Below are 16493 nucleotides of genomic sequence, written 5' to 3' on the forward strand. Positions count from 1 at the left end.
CCCTCTACATTTAGAAATAAAGGGATTTTTTCAGAACATAGTTCGGATCGCAAACTTCAGCTGCAAGTTTAGGAAAGCCCATGGAAAATGCAAATAAAAAGAAACAAACCTTTCAGCTGCACTGGCAAAGCAAACGGGACATGTTGCAGTGCATCCAGCTTTTTCACACTTTCTATATTTCTTCTCTGACGCTTCATCATCATCATCTGCTGCTTCAGCCGCTTTCTTCTTCACCTAATAAAGAATAGCTGAAATCTGACCAGAAATTACACAAACGCATCTTCTACAAAATGGCATTCAGACAGTTTTGCAGCTTGTGGGTAGCATCAAATGGTTAAAATGGTACTAATGAAAATTTTTGTATCCACTGTGAAATAGCTGCAGCATGAAACAGCTGTCAAAGTAGGTCAGTTTTTCTACACCAAAAAAAGGCAAAAACCAGTAAGGCTGGAAATATCATTTAAAGCTAAAAATGTCTTGCCTTAGTCTTACTGATGCCATTGATGAAATTATAAGGAAAGCTTTGAGTGTAAATCATATTTTAAGCTCTATCACATGCTAATGAGTCAAGCCTCGTGTATTAATTCTCTTTCTCCTTCAGAAGAAGAAAATCCCTTCTTTGTGTACTTATTGATTAGTGGCAATCTTATCTGCACCTCAGATAAAATATTAAGGTAGGCTTGGGGCTTTTTTTTGGACTCCAGATACAAAGCTGTATATCAAATGTCTCTTCTGGGCCTCAAAGATACTATGTATTGTGTTGTTTTAGGCCTCTCTCTGGGTGGGCAGACAGCTTTGTCTGGCTGTACATAAGTCTATGGTTGTATTTTTAACACATCAAGTATTTACAGGTTATAATGAACATTTGTCTTTTCTGAGTATTGTTCACAAATGAGATACTTTGCCTACTTATTCGCAGAATTATCCAATTTTCCCTCTCTCTGGACAAGTCCACTTATCCACAATGAAGCCCCCATTCTTTCTAAATGTCAACAGAAAATAAAAAATACCAGAGTATGAACCCATGTGTTTTTAAATTATTATAAGTACCTGTCTTCCAGAACTCCTCAGAGGAAGGTTATCTGGAGACTGGTCTGAAGAACATGCCTTTTTTTTCGTTCGTACCCTTCCAGTTGACATTGTATTATTAGATCTGCAAAACAACATAGGCAGTAGTTAAGAAAAAAAATTAAATTGCGTGACTTTGCAGAGCTGTCTAATCACTTGGTCAGTACAACCATTCATAATACTACTTTTGTCAGAGTTACCTAGGTAAGAATCTGTTTAGCTTGGCTATTAATTCAGGAGGAAAATGAGAATGAGGCATTACGGGAAAGGAACAATACTACTATTTTAAACTAAATTCGGAGTTAAGATTAGATCCTTGAGTACATCTTGACAGGCTGTTCCAGATCAGCATACCCTGGATTTCAATAATCTGATTTGCATTACGTGAAGACCTGGACTGGAATTTGGGTTGGCAAAGTGAATAGAACGTCAGCTCATAATGCAACCATTGAAATGCCACTCTGAGTAACGCTCGTCCTGCTAACTACTGATTTATTGGTAGCAAGAGATTTGCACTGTAAAGCACTTTTCCAAACAGCGTACTGGAGAGATGTTTAATACCAGGAGAACAACCAGTTCCAAGACCTGCACACGCTCCTATGAAAGTACATCAGAATTTAAAGTCTAAACTGCAGTTGCATTGCAATTATATGTGACTGGAATATTACAAACTTTGCTGTTGAGGATCCTACAGGAGAAAAGAAAACATTTATGCCACAAGAGAGCTCTATAGCTGTCTTTGACCACATAGGTGGGAACACAGAAAAGACCACAGTTTATCACGTAAGCTGTGAGAAAGTATGCCACGGAAATATGAAAGCATATTTAAAATGTTATTATTAAAGGCATTCTTTTCACAGGGAGTAAAACACAAATAAATAGAGCCTAGAGGAAGAATTAAACCTAAATGTGCTCCACCACGCATAGAAAGGAAGTGGAAATAAAACCCTTATACTGCAGCACCGCATCATGAATGTTATATTGTTGTAGTAGGGATCAGTTTGTAATTTTTTTTTTTTTTTAATATATTTGAGACTTCTCAATTCTCTCTGTTCCAGGCTGCATCTTCCTTGTTCAAGTTGGCAGTGACGGACACGGCAGCAGTAGCTTCGTTCAGAGATTCTGCTAAAAGTAAAGGTAACAGGAGGAGAGAATGTGCATTTTTACAACATTTCAAATGAAGCTGATGCAAATCAAGTAAATTGGTGCTTTATTCTCCTCTCAAGATAAAAGAAATTGATTTGGGAAAGGAAATCACTTGATAGCCAGAGAAGTGAAAAATTAGTTCTGACAAGCCAATACAAAAAATAACTGTCTTTTTTGTATGCAACCCACCCAATTATAACTAGAGAGAGGAAAAAAAAGAATTAAGTCAATCCATATTACCTAAAAAAAAAAAGCATGACTCCATCCTAACTTACCACTGTATGGGGGTGGATGAGGTTGGAGAGCAGAGAAAGGAAAACCAACCAGTTTCGTTTACATGAGATTTCCCTAAACTACTGTGCAACGCCCCAGGAAATGGTGGCTTGCTTTTTTTTTTTTTTTCCCCCAGAGCTTTCCTTCTGGATCAGTGGCACAACAATCTCTCTTTCTATCACCTTAGCTTCTGACACGAGATAATCGTTCCTACGTGCTGCTGCCTTTACAGTCGTAGGCCATGGACTACCTTAGCACTGAGCAAGGCGCCAGGAGACTCATTTTGGTGACTACCAGGTGACCACAGTCTGGTGCGGCTGCGAGGCCCTTCATCCCAGAAGGTAAAAGGACAGGCAGCCGTTCCCTTGCATACAGGGGTTAGAAAAAGAAAAGGCGTCAGTTATCACTCGCTAAGAAGGCTGGTAAAAATATTTAAGGTGCAGAGGGGCCTCCCGTTTTGAAAGGCAGAGGCCAGTCGTGCAGAATCACAAACGTATTTTCGCTGTAAGCGCCAGGGGAGGGGGAAGAGGAAGGTGGGGAGAAAGAAAAAGAGATCGTCTTATGCGTATAACGGTAAGCAAGGCCATTGCTTCCAGTTGCATGCCACTTTGCCCCCATTTCCCCTCCCAAAACAAACAACACTCCCCCCCCCCAAAAAAAAAAAAAACACAAATTTTTAAAGAACACGCAAACATCGCTCACTTTACTAAGCTTTACATGACTCTGCATCCTAGAAACATTATCGTATCGGCTGAGAAAATGAGCCCTTTAAAAGGACAGAGAGAGAGAGAGGTGCGTAATACGCTGTCACATTCTATAACGTTTCATCCGTCGGTAACGCGTGGCCTGCACGGGAAAGCTTTGTGGGGTTTTACCTGGGCAGCTGACAGCAAGTTTGTCTCGGGGGGGGGAAGAGAAAAAAACAGAAGAAACCGCACACACACTGACACCGAGGGAGGAAACGAGAGCGGCCTGATGAAGCAGGGCAGCTGGGACCACGACGTGCCCGCCCCTCTACAACTCAGCCCCAGCTCCGCCGCCGGTGCCCGGCCGGCCCAGGCTGACAGCCGGCCTCCCCCGCCGCGTCCCCGGGGCTCGCCGTCCCCGGGCCGCCGCTGTGACAGCTGGCGGGCGGGGACGCCGGCAGAGGGGTCCCGGGGGGAAGTCCCCGGCGGAGGGGTGTCCCCGGAGGGGATGTCACCGGCGACGAGGCGGGGGCGCCCCCGGGGGGAGCTCCCCCCCAGGCGCGAGCAGCCTGGCACTCACCTCGGGGCCGGGTCACTCGGGGGCCGGAGACCACATCCACGCGTGTCCGCGCCGCCTCCTGCTAGAGCTGCAGCGGGGGAGAAAAGCGGGGAGAAGGGCGAAGGGAGGGAGGGAGAGAGGGAAGGGGGAAGGTGAGGACGGGGGCAGCGCTCGCACCTGCCCCGCCGCCCGGGAAGGGCGGATGTCAGCAACCCCCGCGCCGGGCGCTGCAGCCGGGGGAAGGGGGTCACTCACCACCGCCGCCGCCGCCATCCTCCTCCTCCTCCTCCTCCTCCCCCTCCCCGGTGCCGTGCACCCTCAGCCCGCCTCCTCCTGCCGGCGCTTCCGCTCTCCGCGGTGCGTAGCGAGGGGGGGGCAGGGAGGCGCCGCCCCGTCCTCGCAGCCCCCCGAGGGACCCGCCGCCGCGCAGGTACCCGCCGCCGCCGCCACCCGGGCTGGGGGGGGAGCGCGATAAGGGGGACATGGGTGGCGCCGAACCCCGCAGGGTCCTTCCGGGTCCCCCTCACCCCCAGCGGCTCCTCGCCCCCGCGGTTTGCCCACGGGTTTCAGGCGAGAGAGGGAGAAGTGTCGGTATCGACCTACTCACTGACCGGCCCTGGGCTTGGGCCTGCGGTTGCCCCCTCGGTGTCCGTCCGTGTCGTTCCCCCCCCGCCTCCCCGGGCAATGGGGCCGGGCAGCCTCTGGGTGTCTTCCAGATGTGTTTAAAACGGGAGGGCACCGGCGCTTCTGTAGCGTCCAGATGGGTGCATTTGAACAGGCTTCGCTCCGGGGGAAAAAGTCTAGCCACCCATAGCAAGAGTATCCTCTATCACGTTCTCTACAGCTACATTTAAATAGTTGCCAAATTATAATCTCTTAAACGGTACTAAATTTGTATTTGATTCGAGGAAGCAAGAGCCGGTTCCAAACTATTCATTGGGTGGGGGTAATTTTTCTGTCATTTTTCACAGCTACTGGCGCTCCCTGGGGACGATGGACCGCCTAGCCAATGCATCCTGGGGCCTGGAAGGCACCGATATCGGGTCGCAAAAAGACAGAGTGGTGTCTGAAGAGGAATGGCTGCAAAAATGGGAAATGGGTAACATTGGATTTCACAAGGAACAAGGGCATCCGTACGTGACTTTACTCTTCTGCCTAGGATGTTTAAAAAAAACGCTGTGAGATGAATGACTTGACTCAGTCAAAAAACTCTTAAACGAAAACGGAGCATTTACAAAAGGAAAATTCTTTTACACAGCTTGAAAATAAAATAAATATTTTTGTGGCCTACATTTGTCAAAAAAGGGCAGAGAAAAGAAAGGATTGCATTGCATTTAGAACTTCTACTCTTAAGTTTTAACCTATAAAGCTTGGATAACTTGACTAAGAATCTTAAATTTTATGATGCGAAGCTCTGCACTGCTGTTCATAAGTTATAAAACTGGGGCCTAAAACAATATGCATAGGGCATGGCAGCAATTATCGTGCACTGAAAGACAGGGGCCTAAGAGAGAAAACCTGATTATATAGTTTTGCAACCAAGAAAAGTTACATTTAAGACCTGTATAAGTGATTTGATTGATACAGAAGTTTAATAATTATTCTGTTTGTCTATTGTGGCCCTCTTAGAGGCAGGTTGGTTGGTTTGTTTACTTGAAAAGACGAACAGAAAACAGAACAAAGAGAAATGTGTTATTTTCTAACAGAAATTAAATGTACTTTCTTTCTAAGTAAATGGAAAGTGAATGTTTTTTATTTTATGTTCTTATGGTATGAAGCAGGTTGGACTAGGAACCTATGTTCCATCATGGAGTTTGTGTGTTAACCTGGCATAGCATGTAGCCCTTGGCTTTCAGTGTGTCAGCGCAAATACTCGCAGCGTTAAGTAAAACATGTCTGTTCTTCTGCAGGCTCCTACAGAAGTATCTGGATGTTCTTTTAAATGGCAGGAGTGGACTGAGGATATTTTTCCCACTTTGTGGTAAAGCAGTAGAGATGAAATGGTAAAGCACAGTTTATAAGTGCAAAAATCTTATTTGATGTGGGGAGGGAGGGAAGGAGAGGGGGAATTCCCAACCTTACATTGGCCAATGGAAATGCGCCGCATCTCCAGTGGTAGGAAAGCAGCGTCACTGGAGGCTGAAGGGAGGAGGAAGTTTGGTTTTGTTTGCTGGCGTTTTGTATAGTAGCATAAATGGGATGGATAAGGAGCAACCTGAAAGTCCTCCTGATTGTCCCGAGTTCAGGTTGGGGAATGCTGAATTTGTGAGGGACAGAGCGGCTGAAGCTCTGCCCTTGACGCTGCTTCTTTTGGTGGCAATGCCAGCTTAAATTGCCTGCAATGAGGTCGGTTGTGCCAGAGCACATTTTCAAGGGGCCATGTGGCGTGTTGCACTGGGAACTTAAATGATTTGGGCTAAATATAACTTCCTCTTTTTTACATTTATTATTTTACTTTTACTTTTTTGCGTGGGTTATATTCACAATTAGGGGTTGTATAAGCCAGTGGGTTTTTTTCTTGGAGGGAGGGAACAACAAACCAAAAAAACCCCGACTGAACTGCATCCGCGAGGAATCAGGTTAGTTCCAGTTACCAGGTTTTATCACGGTAACTACTCACTCGTCTGACTGCAGGCTCCGACGCGAGTTGCTGTCGCACTGAGCTGCAGCAGCCGGGAGGTTGCCGCACCCTGCTGCCTGGTGCTGCCAAGCCGCAGAAGCAGCTGGGTGGACCTCAGCGGCCTCAGCTGCTGCAGTTCAGAGCAGAACATATTTCTGTCAACCGAAAACGGACAGTTTCTCTGTATACTCACCTTTGTTTTCATCGAGTTCATAGAAATAAATGAATAATTAATTGGATCTAAATAAAGCCTGTAAGTCCTCCTCAACTGTATGCTGAGTGGTGCAAATTTAGGCTCAGATCATGGAGGGGGAGGTGTTCAATAAAAGGTGAACGCTCCAGAAAGTCAGGATTAGACATACAATTATGTCCTAAAACCAGAGTTTCTCTAATGAATCAATGCTGCATGGGAGATAACCCATTTGGTAATGGCCCAGCCTTTGGGCCTTACGTAAACTTGGGACCTCTCTCTGCCGTGTGCAGGCTGGCGGACATGGGACACAGCGTTGTTGGTGTGGAAATCAGCGAGCAAGCGCTGAAGGATTTTTTTGCAGAACACAGTCTGCCTTATTGCGAGGAGCCAGTCCCAGAGATTTCAGGAGCAAAAAAGTTGCAGGTATGTTTCCTGCGCTGTGGAATGATCTGGTGTGGTTAATCATGCAGTGCAGGCATAACTGAGCAAACAAGTCATTCTGCTTTTATGCCTCTGTCTTACTGGTAATCATTCACCTCTCCTGAAGAGGTCTGAAAGGAAGCTCTGAGTTGCAATTTTGCACTGAGAAGTTCTTCTTTTGAGCGTATTACTTTGGCCTTCTTTTCTTACGGCATTGAAGCACCTGAATGTAAAGTAAATGTATTTTAAAATTGGACAGCTGCGTGCCTTGATAGATCAGAACCTCTCAAGGTGATCAGGAGAGGTACCTCAATAAAGAAAAAGTAAAAAGCTTCTCACAGTTTTTCCCCATTACACCTGAGTGTATATATGTGTATATTTTAAGGTATAAAGTATAAATATACATTTATAAGTGTATATTTAAAGATAGTTTGCTGATAAGTATTGTTTCCTTTGCTTTTTATTGTAGAGTACTTCTGGGAACATTTCTCTGTACTGCTGCAGTATTTATGATTTGTCCAGGTAGGAATACACAATGTGTTCTATAATTTTCTGTAATCAAAGATGTATTAATACTGCCATAATATTTTATTTGAATCAGCCATAAAGATTTGAAACAGGTCTTCTCAAGAAAACTCTTATTAACTTGTATGATTCTATGTGAATAGCCAATCTTTAACAAAAATTAACTCTGTTGTTGACCAGTAGATAAAGATGCCAACTAAGTATCTTTAAATGGGCTTCTTGTTCTAAGCTGTCCTATGATTATAGAAAACGGTGTTTGCTTTTACAGTGAAAACAAATTATGTTTAATACTGTTGATGGATTCTACAAAGCAAAAACCCTAGCACAATCCCTTACAAAGAGTAGCTTAGTAAAAGTAAAGAAAATATACCAGAGGTGTCTTCTTAGACAGCTTTTCCTTTAACGAAGTACTAGATATATTTTATTTCCCCAAACTATTCATTAACATATACATAGGTACATAAGCTGTACCTATTGATTATATGTGTCCTGTGCTTTACTTAACATGCTTTTCTCGACGGGCTTGAAGTACATCACATCGCTGCAGTTTATGTGACAGCACAATATGTTGTCAAACACTGACTCCAAGTGTCTTGGCAAACATGTCTCAACTTACTAATCTCTTTTGAAGGATTTTTAATGCTGAAACGTCCTTATTTCTTAGTTAAAAGACACAACAGAAAATGCAAAATATTTCAATACAGTCCGCATTACTGACTCATGAAAAATGTTTTAACTCATTGTGCTTCGTGGCCTCAAATGTTGCTTCTCAGATTTTGTGGTGGCTTTGCACCTGACCTTCTGCTCAAGTGTCAGCTGGTGGGGGAATTTTGAAAATTACCAAGTTGTACAGGGACTGCAGGAGGACTTACAACTCTCTCCAGCCTCTAGCATAGAAGATTCTGCCTTGGACAGTAATGCGTCTGGCTTATTTATTTGTCCCCAGAAGTGGTGTTGACAACCGGCATTTTTAAGTCTGTCCTAAAATGTCCTCAGACCCAGACTGGTGCTGAGGTAGCTGGAGATTGGAGAGCATGCAAGAAAACAGTGTTATTTCTGGTTTTGTAATGTATCTTGTAGGAAGCTGAAGGTGCCCAGAGTCCTGCACTGTAGTTCCCTCCTCTTGCAGTTCTTACTCAGACATGACTTTCCCTAGATAGTAAAATTCTGGTGAAGTTTTGTGTGTTTGTTTGCTTTTCTTACAAACAACTGTCAGGATTGAGGTTTTGCTTCATGGCTGTTCAATAAGAAGGAGGAGGTCAAGTCTTAATCTTTAGCTTTTCAGAGCTACTGCATTTACAGGCGTAATAGGTAGTTTAGGACACCAGAATATGGTGCTTACTGTGTGATTTATTTTTTTTTAAATCTGCATAAATTGGAAAAAAAGAATATTCATTACTAAAATCCCAAATCTTGTAGACAATAGACCATTGTTAAGACTTCTGCTGGTGCAGCTGACTCTAGTTGGTTTGGATAATGTATGTATAACAAGCCCTGCAAAGTGAGTGCCTTGGATCAGATGAGCTGTATATGAACATGACTTTGTAGATACTGCCTGGTTTTCTTCCCTGCCTTGCCCCTGCAACGTAGCTACTTGCTGTGTAGATCCCTTTAAATCCTTGCTGTGAGTTGACAAGTTGCCCAGGGATTGCTTAAGCTCCTTGTCAGCAATTTTTGAAAAATCTCAGTTCTAAGTTTTGTAGCAAGTAGCATGGTAAAATCTGTAACTTCCATCATAAGATGATGGAATAATACTATGGAATAAGTAATTAGTGACATTTTCCATGCATGTTACTGGGACCCGTACATAGTTTGTCATCCAGAAAATAAATTGGCAAATAGACGTTCTGGGTGCATGGGTCTGTACTGGGTGCAGTTATAGTGAAAGTACGAGCTGCTTTCCCTATAGCAGTCAGCAAATACCTGTGACTAGAAGAATGTACACAGTCTTCTAGTTTCTATGTGCAGACAATTTGATTAATTATCCAGTAATTATGGAAATTAAACTTTCTTCTGTCTTGCTGAGGCTGGCCTGCAAACAAATCCTTTTGATCTCCATTAGCCTAGCATTCATTAGCGGAGAACTCAGATGTGCTCCTGACCTTTGTCAGAATGAGACATTTCAAAGACTTCGGCTAGTTAAAGAGTAACAGGAATTACTGCTCTTTGTGGAAACTCTGGGACATATGTAAAACAGTTATATTACACAACCATTGTACCTCCTAATACAATCATGGCTGCAAGGCTTTAAAAAAAATTTAAAATTGCATTAACTGAAACTACTAAACTTATGTAAAGATAGAAATTCACAACTTTACTGCTTAAATCCAGTGGGTTTTCTACAGATATGTGAATTTCTGCTTTACATGTTAATTTTTATTAGTTGTGGTAGTACCTGGACTGTGATCTCTCGTGCTACGTACCATATAAACACATAACAGGAGATAATGTGGTGCTAAAAGGTACTGGCATAGTGAAAGGTACACCCAAGACAAGCATGTCTTAAGACCTTAGCTTCATCCTGATTCTGCACCAGGATGAAAGACAGCTGTGTACCTTTTTTGACCTTTTTCCTCATGGCTTGTTCTCCTGAGAAGGAAACTTGATGTGCAGACGAGCAGGGAGCACCCAGATGCTCAGCAGGTCCTGAGATCTGGGCACTCGGGAGACCAGGACTGGGGGAAGGCCACAGCATGAGACTGTCTGCAGCCTGTGATGTCTGTAGACCCTCTTGAAATCGGTAGGGAGTAAATTACATGAAATGCCTGTATGGAGCCACCGCCACCATTCCAGTTAGACCAGATTAAAGTTGGGAGGAAAAGACAAGTGCAAAAAACTTCAGGAACTTGCCTAAGGTCACACAGCAGACCCAGCTATGCAAAGAGGAGAACAGCGTCCAAGTGTCAGAAGATCAAGTTTGTCACCTGCCCCACTAGACTTCGCTTTGTCCCCCTTGTGCCCATTGCATGTTTAACTGTCTCTTTAAAAATCTCCTTTCATTTAAGAGGCTGGTTATTTAAATTAGATGCTTAGTCTTGGCAAACTTTAAAAGAAGTCAGGACTTAAACACGTTATCATGTCTCATCACTATAGAGTGAGAAATACAGGATCAGCTTCTAGGTTAGATTCCAGAGATATAACAATGCCAGGAGAAGAAGTTGTGGTTTAAGCCCAGCTGGCAACTAAGCACTACACAGCTGCTTGTCCATTCCCCGCCCCCTGGTGGGACGGCGGGGACAATCAGAAGGGTAAAAGTGAGAAAGAAACTTGTGGGTTGAGATGAAAACAGTTTAATAATTAAAAAGTTTAAAAAAAAAGTAAGGGGAAAAAAAAAACCAACACACCAAAGAGAGAGGAAAATAAAACCCAAGAAAGACAAGTGATGAAATGAAAACAATTTCCCACCACCAATTGACTGATGCCCAGTCAGTCCCAAGCAGTGACCCCCTTGCCAACCTCCCCCCATTGCTGAGCATGATGTCATATGATATGGAATATCCCTTTGGTTGGTTGGGGTCAGCTGTCCCACCTGTGCCCCCTCCCAACTTTTTGTGCACCCCCCAGCCAACTCGCTGGTGGGGTGGGGTGAGGAGCAGAAAAGGCGTTGATTCTGTGTAAGCACTGCTCAGCAGTAACTAAAACATCAGTGTGTTATCAACACTGTTTTCAGCACAAATCCAAAACATAGCCCCATACAAGCTACTATGAAGAAATGTAAATCTACCCCAGCCAAAAACCAGTAGAGAAGTGAAGAAAGAGGTGATGCAGTTGGACTCTGACACCCTCCTAGTAGGCAGAAAAGTATTGCACAATTCCATACCATATTTTTCTCACTAAGTAAACTTATTTCCAACTTTCTATAAAATTATGCAATTTACATTATTACTACCTTACTCTCAACTCCTAGTTTAATAATTGCCAGAAACAAGGCTCTTCCTTCTTCCTCCCAAATATGCTCATCTCTAGTTGCACCCTGACTGCTCTTACCATCCATCAATAAAGGCACTTCCCAATAGTCTTGGCCGTTTGCAGGTTTTGGCTGGTCATTGAAGCCATGTGCCAGCATATCCAGGAGCAAAAATAATGTCTGGGGCAGTGGTAGACTGAGGCAAGCAGCAGTGTAGCTTGGCTTTTCAAACATCAAACAAATTGCAAGCTGACGCTAACTGTCCTGGGCACGTAGCTGGGAACTGAGGTGTCTGAAATTACTGAGCATGCTGAGTTCAGCGATAGTAAAGCAACGAGGCACCTTCTTTAACTTGCGTTTGAAATCATGCATGGGTTTTAGAAGGTGGCCAAGAACTACTGATGTGCTGAGTGCATGTTAGTGCAGCCTCAAGGGTCACAGCAGGGTATGATTGCCAAAACCCCAGATTTGTGTTTAATGCTACTCTCTACCAAATGTGTTTAAGCTACTCTCCTTCCTCCCCACCCTGTCTCAGCACACCCTAATGATGGGGAAATGCTGAACAATTCCAGCACGTCTTTGCTATTGCAGCAGGGCCATGTACCAGCGGGGTTTCTTTGGTTCCAGATCATATTGGTTTGTATCATGAAAATGCTGGACCATAACAAAAAGGTAGTGGAGAATCTGCGCAGCTAGCTGGAGAATCCTTGTGACTCCACAGAAGTATATGAATAAAGATGAAGGCGCCATTTTAGTATTTTTAAGCCTTTTCCTCATCTCCCTATAGCTCAATACTTGGCAAGTTTGATGGTGTTTGGGACAGAGGTGCTCTGGTAGCTGTGAATCCACGCGACAGACAACGGTTAGTAAATTTTCTTTGTTATTGTCTTTAATGTATGCAGTGACATGTTTTTCCTCCTGCCGCTTGTCGATGAGTCCTCTTTCATTTAAAGGAGTAACCTATACAAGTTCTTGTCTACCACAAGCATCAGCTGCACTTGCAGAGTGCTGTACTCTAGATTTGTGAGCTTCCTTCAGGAAGCCACCCTGCCTCTTGGTGGGAAGATATGTGGTTTGTTGCAGCCCAGCAGAAGCAGAGCTGCAAGTCTCATCTGAATTTTATTATTTCCTTTTCACCCCATCTGCTTCTCCTCTCTGTTCTTTTTGCCCTCACTTCCTTTTATTCCAATTTTTCGTTCTTGCCTATAGCCAACCCAAATGTAGCTTGACCCTAGCCCAGGATTTTTTAATTGGATACATAATCTTGAATTCACAATAATTTTACAAGATCAGTACTGTATTGTGAACGGTATTCTAGACTGTGCTAAATGAATACTATGTTTTGTCCGTTAGTTTTGAGATGAATATGCAAAAAAAGATATATGCTTGTTTATGAGGAGTAAACAGTCACCTTTATTTGAGGTGTTTCATGTGTAGCATGAATTTCATGCTCATGAAATTCAAACTAAGCTTTGCTTAGTTTCTGTGCAGTTCAAGTTGTTTCTGCGTAGAAATACATTACCTCTTTTGTTGAATATTTCAAATGCTATGCTTGAATGTCTGTGCAGTTCCAAAATAACAAAGTCAACTTTCTCCTTTTAGCTATGTCAGTTTGATGATGACCCTAATGGAGAAAAATTCTTCCTATCTCCTGGTCACGGTTTCATATGATCCAAACAAACACAAAGGTGAGAACTTAGCACTGTTCATGTTTTGATTTTTGCATGCTTTAATACAGATTGTATACAGATGTGGTAGATATATTAGTGTCTTCCCCAGGTTTTTTATCAGCCGATCACACCAATACAGCTGTGTGTTAAAAATGTTAGATGTTGACCAAGCTTGAGACTAAATTTGCTTTCTCTCTAGCATTCAGACATGATAAGGGTAAGCGGAGGACAGACATGATATATTAAAGAAATGAAACTGGAAGTGTGGCTATGGCAATGAAGCTGGAAGAGTGAATGTTTAGAGTAACATCCTGTCTGGCCTAGGGAGCTTGAAGCATTCCCAGGAACATTGGCTTTGCTCTGTTTACCCAATACTTGCAACCTAACGTGTTACCCATCGTGTGCCTCTCTCCCAGCCACAACAATGATCTGAATATGCTTGGAAGAGGTGAAATTCTCTAAAGTCATAAAATCTTTTTGCCTTTTATACATTTATTACATACCGAAGGCTGAGGTATTTAAAAAAAAAAAAAAATTAATCATTAACTCTCAAAAGAAAGAGATTTCTTGCTGCTTTTGGGCTCTTCAGCATAATTATCCCTGAAAAAATAGGTCATGTTATCATAAACAACAGTAGTTTAATTCATTGCTCTCCCTCTCACATTACCCTGCTTTTAGCTTTAATTATGCCATTGCGGTATAAAGAGATTGTTGGCTGGATTCACACAGTGCACTGAGAGTGGTTGTATCCATGTCACGTTCGTGATATCTGACAATGTGGCTACCCTGGCTGCACCCTGCTTCAGCAGCAACACCTGAAGCTGTTTGGTGGCCCACCAAAGTGTTCTTGGACATGGTGTTCTCTGGTTCCTGCAGATGGTGCTATGCAGCGGGGCTGGGTTGCCGGCCAGGTCCTGTGAGTGATGGGGCTGGCTCTTCTGCTGCAGTGTCAACGCTTGTCTTCTCTCTGATTAGCTTCACCCATTTTCTTTCAGGCCCACCATTTTACGTTCCTGAGTCTGAAATTAAAAGTTTGTTTGGTAAGTAATACTTCATCTAACCCTTAGGAATTTTTTCTAAAACACGTAAACATGTTTGTATGCTTCTACCTCTCCCTGTGACAAGCAATAGAGTCATTTGCTTCTTATCTAAGAGGTGGAGTCATGGAAAAATCACAGGGAAAATAAATACCATTTAGCCACAGGGATTTTGCTGTCAACAAAAATTCTCAGCTCTTCAAAAGATATGAAGAAAACCCAGGAGACAGATACTGTCTCTTTCCTCCCCTTGGCATCTTTTCCTTCTCCCAGGGTTCCTACTGCACTCAGTGATCTTGCAGCTCCAGTCTTAGTCACGTTTGACCATTCTGTCTTTCTCTGCACCGCATCACCAGCTACCCTGGTTTTAATACACAGCCTTTGCATACCAGTTCTACAGGTTTTGCTGTACTTTTGTAGCCAAAGAAGGAAATTAATGTGCCATGTGAAGAAAATGCTAAATGTACAACTCTTCCATCAAAACTAATGGAACTCAGAATTATGGTGCAAATTTAATTTTCAAAGTTCCTCCTGATATGCTTTGATATTGCACTCCTTTTAAATTTACAACTCTCTGAGACCCCTGCAGTGCCTGTGTGCAGTGAGTCATTGGCATGGACAGTTGAATCCCAGTGCAAAAGAGACGGATAAGTTTTCTCCAGTGCATTGGTGTCAGTGCGTTAGGGACTGTGAAGATATCTGAGGATAAGACTTTTTTTTTCCTGACCGTTTGCATTTTTCAGTGACTAATCATTCAGTGATTTGTTACTCTTTCCTCCTTTTCAGGCAACCACTGTGAAATTAAGTGTCTTCAAAAACTCAATGAGTTCTCAGACAAACACAGGAAATGGGGACTAGATTATTTTCTGGAAGTGCTGTATATACTAAAGTTTGTATCTTGATTAAAATTCATTAAAATACTTTACCTCCCATCTTGCTTTTATTTTTATCTCACCTTATAAAATTAGACGTGTTTGGTGCACTCTTAAAACGGGCTTCAGCATATAGAAAAATGCCTGTGGAACATTTTTCTCCATTTTGCTTACCACGTCAGCTCTCCTACATAACTGCCTTCACTGTCTCGAGGTGTGCATAGCTTTTCTTAAACTCCATGCACAAACGAGCATTTTTAAAGTATATTTTTTTCTTCCATATCGATTCAAATCATCAGAGCTAGAAAAAGAGAAATGTTGCTGTTCCTTTTGGGCCATTGCCAGTGGATGCTGTCTGCCTGGTGCTCCGCAGGTCGGCCTGGGCGGCTGGCAGCTCTGGGAGCAAGGGCAGCTGCTCTTCAAATACTGTTTCCTTCGATGCTGGCCTTGCACCAGCCCCGGCAGCTGGGTGAGAGAGGCGGGAAGCTGGCACAAGTTGCTTCTTTCTATCCCCATTAGTTGTGACTACGAGTTGAGAGACGAGCTGGCAGTGAGCAGGCAAAAATGCTTGGCAGCAGCCACCAAGGGGGAACCGTCATCGAGGACGAAAGAGAGAAGGGAAGTGAACCAGGTGGCAATAAAGGAGGGAGTACGGGGAGAAAATGTCCCTGTGATTGCTCACAAGCGTGCTGTTCCCTCCTGCAAAAGCGCAGCTATGAGCAGCAAACCAGCACCGGGCTTGTAGGGTGCCAGGGGTCAGAGAAAGCCTGAGGAGTTGCTGTGTGTTCATGCCAACACAAACCTTCCTTTGTGGGTCTTCTGCCACTCCTGTATGGATACTAGAGTAGGGCCATGAAGATGATGAGAGGGCTGGAGCACCTCTCCTGTGAAGACGGGCTGAGAGAGCTGGGGTTGTTCAGCCCAGAGAAGAGAAGGCTCCAGGGAGACCTTATAGCGGCCTTCCAGTACTTAAAAGGGGCCTACAGGAGAGATGGGGAGGGACTTTTTACAAGGGAATGTAGTGATAGGACAAGCGGTAATGGTTTTAAACTGAAAGAGGGTAGATTTAGATTAGATGTTAGGAAGAAATTCTTTCCTGTGAGGGTGGTGAGGCACTGGAACAGGTTGCCCAGAGAAGCTGTGGATGCCCCATCCCTGGAAGTGTTCAAGGCCAGGCTGGATGGGGCTTTGAGCAGCCTGGCCTAGTGGGAGGTGGATTGGAACTAGGTGATCTTTAATGTCCCTTCCAACCCGAACCATTCTGTGATTCTATGATACTACTGCAATTGCTTTAAATTACAAAATTTTGGGCTCTCAAACCTCTTTCTTGCCCTGGCCCTCTCCCCTTGGCAGCTTATTTTTAAAAAACGCTGGGAAGGCACGGCTGCATTGTAGCGCGTTACAATTCACCAAGACCCGAAGGTGAATAAAAGCCATGGGGCTTTTTAGAGCCCTGCAGTCCTGGAGCCGCAAGCGGCTCCAACGACTTTACTGCTGCTGTCCCGCAGCTGCTATTT

At 43.7% G+C, this 16493-nt stretch overlaps 2 protein-coding genes and 1 long non-coding RNA gene across 6 annotated transcripts in view; 2 read left to right on the forward strand and 1 right to left on the reverse strand.

Moving 5' to 3' along the window:
• Positions 1-2291, forward strand: part of LOC141739150 (uncharacterized) — a 29386-nt gene extending 27095 nt beyond the window's left edge. The window contains exon 3 of the long non-coding RNA XR_012585598.1: positions 2127-2291. This is a non-coding gene — a long non-coding RNA (uncharacterized LOC141739150). The remainder of the gene's footprint in view (positions 1-2126) is intronic.
• The window catches only part of KDM1B (lysine demethylase 1B), a 27977-nt gene extending 23891 nt beyond the window's left edge, over positions 1-4086 (reverse strand). The window contains exons 1-4 of one of the 3 annotated variants that reach the window (XM_074575837.1): positions 3988-4086; positions 3754-3820; positions 1051-1153; positions 110-234 (exon numbers count right to left, since the gene is read on the reverse strand). In XM_074575837.1, coding sequence (XP_074431938.1) covers positions 110-234; positions 1051-1140 — 215 coding nt within the window. In that variant the 5' untranslated portion in view covers positions 1141-1153; positions 3754-3820; positions 3988-4086. Of the gene's footprint in view, positions 1-109; positions 235-1050; positions 1168-3753; positions 3821-3983 lie in introns of those variants that run through there. The other 2 variants (XM_074575838.1, XM_074575839.1) reach the window with 2 other exon arrangements.
• Positions 2690-15036, forward strand: TPMT (thiopurine S-methyltransferase). 2 transcript variants are annotated; one of them, XM_074575850.1, is made up of 9 exons: positions 2690-2828; positions 4704-4865; positions 5643-5735; positions 6836-6968; positions 7435-7487; positions 12185-12259; positions 13000-13085; positions 14063-14107; positions 14891-15036. In XM_074575850.1, exons 2-9 carry the CDS (start codon positions 4726-4728, stop codon positions 15004-15006), a joined length of 741 nt encoding a protein of 246 aa, XP_074431951.1. In that variant the 5' UTR covers positions 2690-2828; positions 4704-4725; the 3' UTR covers positions 15007-15036. The 2 variants fall into 2 exon arrangements, with proteins under 2 accessions (XP_074431951.1, XP_074431950.1); XM_074575849.1 differs by lacking the exon at positions 2690-2828 and adding an exon at positions 4045-4162.
• The last annotated feature ends 1457 nt before the right edge of the window (positions 15037-16493 follow it).

This window comes from Larus michahellis, chromosome 2 (assembly GCF_964199755.1).
Source record: "Larus michahellis chromosome 2, bLarMic1.1, whole genome shotgun sequence".
In the NCBI taxonomy this organism is placed as follows: Eukaryota; Metazoa; Chordata; class Aves; order Charadriiformes; family Laridae; genus Larus; species Larus michahellis.